Here is a 13,310-nt window from a genome sequence, read left to right on the forward strand (position 1 = left end):
AAAAATACTGTCGTAGTCATTAAAAAAAGTCAATGCAAATCATGCCAGTATATATATATTTAGCTTTTTTATTTTTATATTATGGCGTTATGTTTAGAATATTGTATGGAATGCGTGGTATGGTGGTATTGTTTTGTATGTTGTACTTAAAAATTAGGGAGAAAAGACTTAAGCAAAATAATAATTTTTCAACATTAAATGATCCAGCATTTGTAGAATGGATGATTTTTCATCGCATTTAATTTCACGCAAAAGGGAAAAAGTGCAACATTGTTTTGTTTCGAAAAAATTGTTTATTAACATAGGTTGGTTTCACTTCATTCAAACAATTACTACTAGTCCCGTTTACAAAGCATTGTTACTATGAGCGCTCATAAAAATCTGGATTAATAAGTCATATTTAATACTTCCAGAAAAAAGGAAGAGACCATATGAACACACAGCAGATTGATCTCAGAGTTAAAGAGGAGCTCTGTATGCAAAGACTGGTCGCTGCAGTAATTTGCTCATGCAGATGATGACTTCACAACGGTCATGGGTCTGTTCTCACATCTGCATTGAGGATTTCACAAATCAGTACATTGAAGAAGAAAAAAAAAAAATCTAAAACCTCTTTTATTAGCAGGTAGTATGTAGTTTGTACTTGGTTTAATGGGATGTTCCTTGGGCACAGTCAGTGTTTTAATAATGCCCAGTTTAATAACTTAGAAATCATTTCCATAGGTGTTCACGAATTATACAGATGGTTAGTTTCACGTTCTGTGTGCTTCTGATGGACCAAAACAAGGAAGATTTGATAGTTTCTCAAAGTGTTTGGAAGAACCTAAATATGAGGGCATCCTGGGTCATATTTTACCTCGAGGAAAACAAAAAAAAACAACTATAAAAGGTACGTGTTTATGTATACACACATCAGAGTGCTATATATATATATTTGATTATTTTTGTATAAAATTTGCACACATCTTCCACACAAATCTATTTTCTTAATGCAAACCATATTCTTTTTTTCATTTTTGGGTTGAAATATGACCCAGGACAACTTGACATTTTATTTGTGTGCTTTTCACACTCTAATTTCACAATAGCAGACGAGGGAAACTGAGCTACACATGCTAATGAATTCAGCACTGGTTCAAACAGTCAACAGACAGGAAACACGGGGGTGGATTTATGTAGCCTTGCTAATTTACCTCATGTCAGGCATCTCATAGCACCAGCAGGGGACAGCAGCGGAAGTGGCATCACTATATGGATTCTACACCAGCGAATAAAAGCTACAGATCTTTTTCTAGAAGCACAACTCTGTATAATTAGCTACGGTTATTCTCAAAACCCAGATGGCCCAAACAACTCATGATTTACTGGCATGCAACATTACAACACTGATTGGGACAAAACATGTGCATGCACATAAACGTTCATCTCAAACCAAACGCATTAAAGACCGCAAACTAAAGGCACACAATTCAGTGGGAAAGGCACCCAAGGCCTCTTCTAACTAATACGCATTTGCTAGCAATCAAAGGTGTATTTATTTGACGTTTTACAGCACTAGAAACCTAGTAAGTGATGACAACTTAAATGTAAAGTGTGCATCAACAATACTCAACGGGCTAACGTGAGGAAAGTACAGTCAGATTATGTGACCGCATGAGCTCAGCCCAGATAGTCAAGGCAGGTTCAACCAGTTTAGAGCTTCATGTGCACACACGTACATTTATGCATGTGTGGAGGACAAATAGGATAATACAAATGAAATGCGTCACATTCCTAATTGGCAGTTTAGGTCTGACTGAGTCTTCAAAGTACATGTAATTACCATTTATTTGGGGATTGAAAGATATAAACATACTCAATATTACTGGAGATTTTGAAACATTTAAATACGTAGTTTCTCACTACTAGAAAAGTGTGTAAAGTCACAGAGGAGCACAAAACTAGCACTTTACCAGAGTACATTCAAATTGTGGAGGGAATGGTGATGAAGGCACTGACTTTATTACCAAATTCTGTGCTATTAAGATATTTCTACATGGTTATATTATTTTCGATTACAATTATATGAAAACCAGACTTATCTATAATAGTCTATTGATAAATGTGCAAAAAAAAACAATACCGTTACGACCGACATTATCCTTACAGTACAAACTGAAGAAAAAGAGAAAAAAGTGTATATTCTGAAAAACATCGTGCCATAAGGAAAACTAAATCAAGACATATATACTGATCTAACCTGCCTTTCTGCTCAGCCTCTGTTCATTTAATGCATATTTTATTCACATTCCTCCATTTCCCACATGTTGGTTTGCATGAAATGTGACACACAGTCCAGTGTATTTATGTTGTTTGGTCAAAAACTTATTTTTTTTTTCCTGGTCATTATGGAGATCATTCTGGAAAAGACCGGAAAGTTCTCTCACAACAGCAAACACCCGCTCCTCTTCTTCCTCTTGCGGACTTGCAGCGCCGCCCTGGTGGCCATTTCGAATACTTCCCTCACGCCATCCTTAGTCTTAGCGGAGCATTCCAGGTAGCCAAAGGCGCTAATGCGGTTGGCCATGTCCCTGCCCTCCTCCGGTTTAACTGGCTCCTGCAAAACAGCGGAGTTGGAACTGAATCATTACATGCAACGAGATTTAAAACCGAATTACCGTTACTGAATGATGGATGTCAATTGCATAGCACTGTCTGTCTGACTTATGACATACGACGTTAATACTGCTTACTAAATGGATCGATTTAACGAAGGCCGTCTGACCGAACACTATCGCTGATGCATCTTATGGGTGGCATCAGTCATTGGTTATTAGAGGTTGGACTGATTGTGCGATGAGTTTGACAAATGATAACGATCAGGCCTTCTAGAGAGGCAGTAATGCTGGCTGCTAAGAGCTTTTTAATGGGACTCCCCATAGTGGAGGTGCAGCCGGCCCCGGGAACACACCTGCTTCATCTTAGTCAGCTCTCTCCGTGTGTGCTCATCATTCCGCAGATCCTTTTTATTGCCCACGAGGATTATGGGAACGTTGGGGCAGAAGTGCTTCACCTCCGGCGTCCACTTTTCTGGGATGTTCTCTGAGAGATCACACACACACAGGTTTATTAAATAAGAATAAAAACATAAGATGGTGTTTCCAAACTTGTAAATATACATGAAAATATTTTAAATAATCATAAAATATACACACACACGTATATAGAAAATGTACATGGTATTTAGTATACTTTAGTATTAGTATAGTACTTAGTATTAGTAAATGTACATTAGTGTTAAAAAACAGTGGATTATTGATCAAATGTACATGAAATAAAATAAAAAATTAAAATTATAATGCAATACAATAAGGGGAAATGTATCCAAAATTTTAATATTTTAATAGTGTGTATATGTATAATATATATATATATATACACATACATACACACACACACTTCAAAACGTTCATATAAGCATGAATATTAATGATTAATATATTCCATATTTTATATAACCTTTTTCAAATATGTATTAAAATGTGTGTATGTATAATTTTTATTCAGTTATATTTGAAAAAGAAAATTATATTTATAAAATTTTATATAAATATAATTAATATATGTAGTATTATAAAATAAATTGTATAAAAATGATAAGAAAGAAGTCTTATAGAACGTTGTTTTATAATGTGACCCAAATGAAGTATGAGTGAAATAAAGAGATTTGTCCCAACAAATCCAATCCTATTATTCAGAGGTAATTCATGTTTAGAGTTTCGGAAGAATAATGGTGGTTCCATTCCAACACTCATTTCACTGCTGGATGAATTATATGACTGATATTTTTATGTAATATTGATCTTATGAACTCTGCTGAATCATGCGGCTGAATTCTGACAAATAATCTCAGAACTGTCTGCGATGACCTTTTTACAATGCTAGCATGAGCAGAATTTGTTCAAGCTTCCCAACACTTATTGTAACAGAAGAAAACCAGGATGTTCCTTCGGGAAGCTGGTGGAGATAAAGGACAGTGACGTCATGGACGCAAGAGTTATCATGATGCGCCTCGGCTCTTAGACAAAACACAGGAACTTCCTGCATACAGTGATGACTCAGTGAATCGTTTCTTTCCAGTAAGAAAGGCCTTGACCTAAATAAGGATGAGCCAAAATAAAAGATATGAACAAGATTTCTGGGTTTTGGGGAAATGGGATTACCTAAACTGTCGGGACTGTCTATGGAGAAACACATGAGGATGACATCTGTGTCTGGGTAAGACAGAGGCCTCAGACGATCGTAGTCTTCCTGTCCTGCTGTGTCCCACAATGCCAGCTCCACCTGTGGATCATAATTGGACCGAATGAGTCAAAGCTCAGTTGTGACAACTAGACAAAGCCTTTTATGATCAGTACAGCATGCTGGACTTCACATGACGACTCATTTGCAATCAAATATGTTACACAAAAGCAGAAGTGCGCTTAATATATATTTTAAGACCATATTAACCTTGTCTCAATAAGCATCCCCTTATGAGTGTACAACCCAAGAAATGAGGCAAAAAACAAGCATTACACATTCCTAATAGGAGTTCTGGCTTAAGATGGCTAATAGTAAACATGTGAGTACATGTGCAATGTACATGTACACAGGCCCTATCTATTTAGACATATACTGACCAGATATATTCAGGATACTAAGCAATGCAAATGTATTTTTGCCTCTCTATGCTACAGACGCACAAATATAGAATACCGATTATACCAACAACTTTTATGCTACAGCCAATAAACTAAATGTCTGACATTTAAAACATTTTAAAATAAGTGTAATAAAATCATATAATTTTAAAATAATTATTTAAATAAAATAATTTTAAATAAATTAGTTTTTATTCCCAAGGTAAAATGATAATTTATTCTATTTGTATTTAACATTATTTAATTTTTTTAGATTATTTGTTATAAAAAAAAAAAAAAAAAAAAAAAAAAAAAATAATATATATATATATATATATATATATATATATATATATATATATATATATTATTTTTTTTTTTTTTTATAACAAATAATCAAAAAAAATTAAATAATGTTAAATACAAATAGAATAAATTATCATTTTACCTTGGGAATAAAAACTATAATTTATTTAAAATTATTTTATTTAAATAATTATTTTAAAATTATATGATTTTATTACACTTATTTTAAAATGTTTTAAATGTCAGACATTTAGTTTATTAAATATATATATAATTGATGATGTTTTTAAAGACTGACAAAGAGTCATGAGGAGTCTGGTATATAATTTCCTGTTTTATCATTTTTCTGTCACATGACAAAAATAGCTGCATGTTGGCTATTCTATATTGGTTTATTAAGCAATTGAAAAAATATATTGAAATACAATATTGAAATATATAAAAGCAAAATTTAAAATATTTTTTATATTTAAATTTCAAGTATTAAAATGATCTTAAAACTAAGCTTTAAGAATAAATCATTTACAAAACAATTTCAAATATATATTTTTAATATTTTCATTTCAAATATCAATGATATTTTAAAACAAAAAATATTATTAATAATATTTTATAAATAAATACATATACAAAAAAACACTAAACAAACAAACAAAAAAAAAAACTTTTTTTTTTTTTTTTTACCTATCATAGAAAACCTTGATCTGCTTTCAATGTCAGATTAATGCTGATAATCTAAAATAATACATTTATCAACCAGCAGTGATATGGTCTCAGATATACTGTAGATCCTTAAGGAAAATGCAAATGAACTTCGAAGTATCAATCCTTTGCATACGTCACTCTTCCCTCACATATCTGTACAGGGCCACAGCATGGCTTGGCGTATCCAATCACAGCAAGCCTAATAAATTTAATCAGTTGAACGGCTGATCAGAGGGAATCAAACTCCATCCCTTCTGCTCTCCTGTAGGACTGAAGCTCAGCAATGAGGCTTCATAGCGTCGCTGAGTCATACGCCCAGCCTGATGCCACATCATTACACAATCTTTCCTCAATTCACTCAGAGACCAGACTATTTTTTCCATCTGTGCACACACTGATCTGAAGCTCTACAGCATAATAATCTGTTCAGGTGCAGAATAAACAAGCCCATAATGCTTTGGATGGCTCATAGTTTTTCAAAGCGTGTACATGCGTTGCATCAGCCAAAAATGAACATAATATCGGTTGCAGACCACATTTTGGAGAAAGATTAAGGATGGAAAGATGCTCAATCGCCACTGGGAAGCTTCTATATTTTGACAAACTAAGCAGCGTAACACTGCTGAGAGAGCAAGGGGGTTTAAAAGAGATGCCATCTGCTCCTTAACTTTAACATTTCTTGTGCTGGAGACACAGTATGAGCCCACCTTCCCAAAAAACCCTTCTTCTCACAGGAAATGAAGTGGTCTGTTTAATCATGCTATATAGGGTTGGTGAGTCACAGCGACAGGGGGCGGGATATCTTGAGTCCAGTCAGGAAACCAGAGAGAACAGCCATTTCCTGTTTTGCTGAGTCCCCTTTAGATTTCAGAGTGGTCAGAGCTGTAAAACATCAGGACTATGGGCTAATAATTTTTATTTTGGTATTATTTATATACTATTAAAGTATTTATTAACTATTTATTAGAGTATTTCTTAATTTGAGATGTGTGTGTGTGAGTGTATATATATATTTTAATAGTTTTAGTTCACAATAACAACACTGTTCCTATATTTAGTTCACAATAACAACACTGTTCACGTTTATTATTTTACACTTACTGGCTCGATTGTGTGAATAAACATCTGGATAAATGTATCTATAGAGGATATACGGTCATAAAATAACAACAATGTTGACAGATTCAACGTTGGTTTCAGAATAAACAAGCCGGCAAAAATGACTAAGGAAAATAAACTGGGAAAAAAAACAACCTCACAACACGTTCTGGTTTACTGACAGATCTCAGCTTGGCTTTCACAATCAGAGATTTTCAAAACCAACCCAAACCTCAAGGACTGGAAATATTGTTTAGAAGAGTTGTACAAAAACAGGCTGTGGGGGTTTGGAGGCGGCCAAGAATCAATATCTACCTGTTTGCTGTCGACTTCGATGTCTGCAATGTAGTTCTCGAACACAGTAGGCACATAGACTTCTGGAAACTGGTCTTTGCTGAACACTATGAGGAGACAGGTCTTCCCACACGCTCCATCTCCCACGATCACCAGCTTTTTCCTGATAGCCGCCATACCTGGGAGGGAAAAATAAGATTCGCTATAACAACAAACGGCTCCATATCATGAAATTTTTATCTTTGGAAAATATGAGTTCAATGTAATATATAAACAAGTTGGGTTCCAGTCCAAAAAGACCAAATTGTTCTTTTGATTCGGATCGTTCCAAGAATCAGTTCACAAAACCGGCCTAAATTTGTCTAAATTCATCACTCATGAAAGAAGATCAAGAAATTTCCATCTGTTAGTCACATCACAATCTAATACATTCAGAAGTCATATTTGGATCACTTTTTGATACATTTATAATATTTTCCTAGGAACAGCTTCATAGATTCACTTTCGTTATTTATAAGAGTGTCCAGGAAATTCTTCATAAATTCAACACAAAACTACAACAGCTCTTGATTGATCCTCCAATGCAACACCAAAATAACTTGTGTTGCTCTTTTTCAAATTGTAGCCAAATGTTTTCTTTATCATTCAGCCATATGTTGTGCACCATAACAGAAAACAGACCTGAAGGCACATGAATGCTGCTGAATCAAAAGCAGATGAGGAAAACATATGTAAACATGATATGAACATCTGTTTAACATGAACCTGATACCAAACTCACCCTGCGGACACCATCCTCATGGGCTACAATACACTCAAGGCTTCTGAACCCAACCAAACCTGTCAACATCTTTTATTTTAATCGCATACAATGTTCTTACAGTTTGATTTCAACCTTGTAGTATGTCGCATTTACTCAGCAATCCCAATTTTAGTCACATCTGCCATTTGATGAGTGTTCAAGTTTGGACAGTTCAAATCAAGTTGCGCTATAAACTGCAAGTTGTCAGTTTGGCGGAAGAGGAAAGCATTTACTCATAATCAACTTCTCTGAGATCTCTGAGGACCAGCTATTATCGCATTGATCTGTCATGCATTTGATCGCCAACATCAATTTCCACACTAAAACTCGCTTGCTTATAGGAGCTTGTGGTAGTGTGATAATTCTGGGGGAAGAAGTGAGAGAGGTCGTGCTTGGGTCTTTATGTGGGTGATGAGGGAGATTTGTCCCGCATCCATGATGAATGTGTGCCACTAGGAATGCACAGCTGTGCATATCCTTCCAAGCCGCCCAACACTCATCTATCCTTCCTTGGTAATCTCACTCTTCTCCACTGTCTGGGCGTATGTTAACACAACCACTTATCAACAGGCCTCCATCAGATTGTGCTTAGGAGCAGAAAGAACTTTATTTTTAGTACGGCCTGGGTTTCTGTCTCTCTCACATGAAGTTTCATCCACCCACAGGAAACACAGGGGTTTAGTTTCTACTAAAAGACAGGGAGCACAGGGAAGCCTTCAGAAATTACTGGAGAAAAGAACTTGACTAAATCATACGAGTTTGTTGCTCTAATGTGATACTATACAGAACATTTTTGGAGTACTATATTATTGTAGAAAATCAAAGTTCAATAAAACTAGAAATCTTTTTAAAAGACTGAATGAAGCAATCATATAAAATTTAAAATGTTAAATCATATTTAATTATCACAACAAGTCAACATGGTAACTTTGACAACCAAACACCACTAATAATCCTAACTTTCATAACTAACCTTTCTCTTTCTGACAAGAGAAAGTTTTGTTATTTTAAATGTTACACAACACAGCTTAAAAAAGTGTGTGATCTGTTTTATTACAGAATTCCCTTTTCAAAACCATTTCTGAGTTATCAAAAGAGAAACTAAGCTTCGTTGATGATCAGGGAGCACATTTATTTGAACGAAAGAGAATGAAAAAAATATGCAACAGATCAGGAAGACTTCCTTTTAAGCATTGCTTACGAAGCGGAGTCTGAAACGCATGGAATTCCCTGCTGTTTTCCATCTTCCCGTAAATAGGCCTTTAACTACTGTAGTGTTTCATGCGTTCAAAACACTAACATGAGTCATCTGAAAAATGCTTTTACAATTATTTACAAAAGATAAGCACACAAATACAGGTAATTCAGGTTACAGACGCAAACTGAAGGAACTTTAAACACCTTGAACTATTGTTAAAGACTCTCAGAATAAGAGAGAAACTCAATTCCATGCAAACAGCGCCGGCTTAAATATGCTTCCTGTGACACATCTGGACAAGTCTCAAAGTTCTTCTAAACAAACATCATTTTTAGTAACAAAACTAGAACAAGTTGCTATTGAGGATGAGAGGACTGTCCAACTAATCCCAAACACATCTATTTTTCCATTCTAACGACAAATACTCCCCATGGCCTAAAGTAAGGTTATAAGGTTACACAACCAGAGCAAACTCAAATGCAAACTCCAACACTTGAAATGTCTCCAAAAAACTGTTTGTAGGAGCTTACTGATCAAAGTCCAAAATTAATGTGTGAATGGATAAAACTAAAGTACTGTACTTCATAGTTTCAGTTGAACTGTAAGAATGACTCTTACTGACGTAAAATGACGAGTTAAATGAACAAAAACTCCTCAAGAAAGCATCTGTCACAACTTACATTTAACTTAAAGGGATAGTTCACCCAAAAATGAAATTAATTTGTCATTAATTACTCACCCTCGTGTCATTCCAAACCCGTAAGACCTTCGTTCATCTTCAGAACACAAATTAAGATATTTTTAATGAAATCCGAGAGCTTTCTGACTCTGCATAGTTAATTGCGCACAAAAAGTATTCTTGTAGCTTCATAAAATTATGGTTTAACTACTGAAGTCGCATGGAATATTTTAATAATATCCTTCCTATGTTTCTGGGCCTAGAACGTGTCAGTTGCGTTGCTGTCTATGAAGGGTCAAAGAGCTCTCGGATTTCATCAAAAATATCTTAATTTGTGTCTTACGGATTTGGAATGATATGAGGGTGAGTAGTTAATGACAGAATTATTATTTTGGGGTGAACTATCCCTTGAACAACAGAACTTTACATTAAAAATGGCATAAAACCACCAAAACAAAAATATGATGAATGAAATCATGTTTTTTTAATGGCACGAGGGACAGATGGCCTATATATAGCACTGCGAGTAACACAACGACCTCACAAACACCTCATCAATGCTGAAGATGATAAACTGAAGAGATCTGGTTTAGGTAAACACTGATAACATTTTTCCTGGTTTGCCTTCCTTGTATCCATCCGAGTGTGTAGGAGAAACTCTCTCCTAATTTACTGCTAGACTTTCTCATGCAATTCAACTATATTTTGATTCAGTTTGGGGCTGCTGTGGGATATGGACTAACTAGTGTCTTATCTCAGAAAGCTTTGACAGTGTGTCCGGTGACTCGAAGACACCACATGGTCACTCAAAAATGAAATGGTGTATGTGCCTTAGAGGTTGTGGACCTGAAAATGCATTTCTGCTCCAGGAAAATATTTGAAAAGTGTGGCAAAGTTCACCAGATGGCAGGTTGACAAAGGCAGCCAGAAGCTTAATGCAACAGGAAGCAAGCTGAGGATTCTGGGAGCAGTTCGTAATGCGGAGCTGGTCTAAAAGCAGTCAATGAGGCATTTTCAGCAAACCTACAATCCATATTAGCTCATTTATCTCAGTCTGGGGTCAGACTCCAAGTGTTGTTAATGCACCATAGGCATAATATATTTATGCCATGACTCTAAACTTATTAGACCATGAGCAGACTTTTTCAAAGTTTTCATGTTTTGCATAAAACAGCAACAAGAGTTTTATCATCAAACTTTTATACATATATAAATCTCAGTCATTTAGTCTTCAGTCATTAGATCAGCAGCATGATGAATTGTCTTGACACCAACTTCGTCTCGCTTCCAATTTAAATGCATTAAATAATCAGAAAAACAATGAACAAACAGAAGGTGCAAACCAACAGTTAATAAGCTTTGGATTTAGGCAAGCGCTCAGTCCTTGTCATTTCCCGACAAGCCTTGTTAATAGCCTTTTAATTCTACTTGTGGCAGACATTATGTCGTACATATCTGTCCTATATGTCAAAGTATTTTAAACTACATTTTGAGGGACTTATTCAGCTTAGTTTGTAGTCATAAACCCTGGATGAGAATTAGGCTTTTTTGATCCACGTGTTCTTGTTTTTTGAATAGCATTTTTAATTTATTTCTAATTTAAGGTGTTGATAAGACTTTTTATCCTACAACATTAATTACAAAAAGTCAAACCATAAACATCAATTTTGAAGCAATTAATTTTTTGAGTTGCAAACAAGTTAATTAAAGACCATAACACAAGGATGGGGGTTTACATGCTTGACTCTGAGAATCATTTCAGATAGCAACTTGTTAGCAACTTAAACTGAAAAACAAAAACAAAAAAACTATGTGATTCTTGTATGGAACAACACCTAAAAGTCTCTTCGGGTAATGTAAACCCCAGGTTTTTGAATTTTGAAAAACATTGAATTTCCCCAAGAAACCCATATTAAAATGGGCCCAAAACATAGTATTCTTTGTGTTAACGGAGTTGCTTCTGGGTACGCAAACTGGATTTTATGCATTATAAAAAAATTAAATACAATAAAAAAAATTAAAATGAATAGTAAAAATGATGACCAGTACAGAATCTAAAAATATAAAATCATATAACTTTGAGCAAAAACGTCCTGATGTTGAAACAAGAGTTCATTCCCATGTTACCCATTATAAATATCGTATTATTCACAAAGTGAGATTATAACCCTCTCTATCAGATCAAAGCCTTTTCCAGTTGGGATGACTGCATAAGGATTAAAATCATTTTATAGAGATTCAAATCTGAAGAGAAGCAAAAACATTTTACAGTCAAAGAAACAGAGCATAACTAGGAAAAATGATTGACTATTAGAAATCTCCATATTCTTTTACAATTTTATTAAATTTCCATGATAAATCTCCCAGGCCTGGAAAAATCTAACTTTTGACTTTCCCTGACATTTCTAGGTTTTCCAGAACCACTGTGCAGACAACAGTTTCCCCTTATATCATATAAAATACTGAAATCTGTGTATGGAGTGTCGCTCAAAGCTATCTGAATGAGCATAAAATGGCCTACAACACCTCAAGGATTAAAGATCAGGCCTATCGAAGTATTTTGTTGCCACAGAACAGCCTTTGGCCTAAGGCACATTTTGAGACAAGCCGACATGTCCTCTTGACAGACTCCTCGGTGGAACAACAGGTTAGTTAGTCGCTCGGCTGGGTTTAGAGGAAAAGTTTTGCACACAACTCCGACTACAACGCCCTTGTATGACTGAAGGAAACTGATTTAGAAACGGCACGTCGAACAGCGAGCAAACAATTAATTAGTTCGCAGTATATCGAAGAATAACCAAACCTCGCGCGGAGCTTTATGATTCGCAAATGTCTTTTGTATCATTTTTAATACCTCTATAACTCACTACAGAACTGTGAATGTTGTCACACTGCCTAGTCGGGTTAAACTACAAATATGACATAATTCCCACAAAACGCGAGCTATTAAAAACAATAACGAGCTCGTTTAAGAAGTATCGCGTCTCCCAGCCACCACCTACTTTCCCCGCACCGCCTTAGCAAACTTGTTTTCTACCAACATTCCTGAAGTCCGTCAAATAAGATGTCATGCACGCAAATGGAAACACAAGTACCTTATTTCGTCGCGGGGTTCAAATTCCCTGTCGATCTCGTGTCCAAGTTTTAGGCGCAATGTGGAGAAATTTCACGCGATTATTGCTAGGCTCGACTCGCAGAAGACCCGCCCGCTGTAATGGGACTCGCAGTCGCCCGCTGCGCTGCTGGATGTTGGCCGGTGGAGGAAGAGGCGGTTCACCGCTGAGGAGGAGCACTGCGGTCCCTCCCTCCGCCACCGATAATAATGACATCATTCTGATCGCTGTGGAGAGCCATACACCACACACACCACTAAAACACACTCTTTAGCCTGGTCCCTATTCTAATATGTGACCCTGGACCACAAAACCAATCATAAGGGTCAATTTATTTGAAATCGAGATTTATTCATAATCTGAAAACTGAATAAATAAGCTTCCCATTGATGTATGGATTGATGTTAGGAATCATAGGACAATATTTGGCCGAGAACAACTATTTGAAAATCTG

The 13,310-nt window shown here is 35.6% G+C and overlaps 1 protein-coding gene across 1 annotated transcript; it reads right to left on the reverse strand.

The window, feature by feature from the left end:
- Positions 1–83: 83 nt before the first annotated feature.
- Positions 84–13,121, reverse strand: LOC306845248 (rho-related GTP-binding protein RhoA-D). Its single transcript, XM_079377936.1, has 5 exons — positions 12,839–13,121; positions 7,086–7,243; positions 4,203–4,323; positions 2,951–3,081; positions 84–2,596 (listed from the first exon to the last, which is right to left on the reverse strand). The coding sequence occupies exons 2-5, from the start codon at positions 7,239–7,241 to the stop codon at positions 2,423–2,425; spliced, it is 582 nt and encodes a 193-aa protein (XP_079234062.1). The 5' UTR covers positions 7,242–7,243; positions 12,839–13,121; the 3' UTR covers positions 84–2,422.
- Positions 13,122–13,310: the final 189 nt, after the last annotated feature.

This window comes from Barbus barbus (assembly GCF_936440315.1).
Source record: "Barbus barbus genome assembly, chromosome: 25".
In the NCBI taxonomy this organism is placed as follows: Eukaryota; Metazoa; Chordata; class Actinopteri; order Cypriniformes; family Cyprinidae; genus Barbus; species Barbus barbus.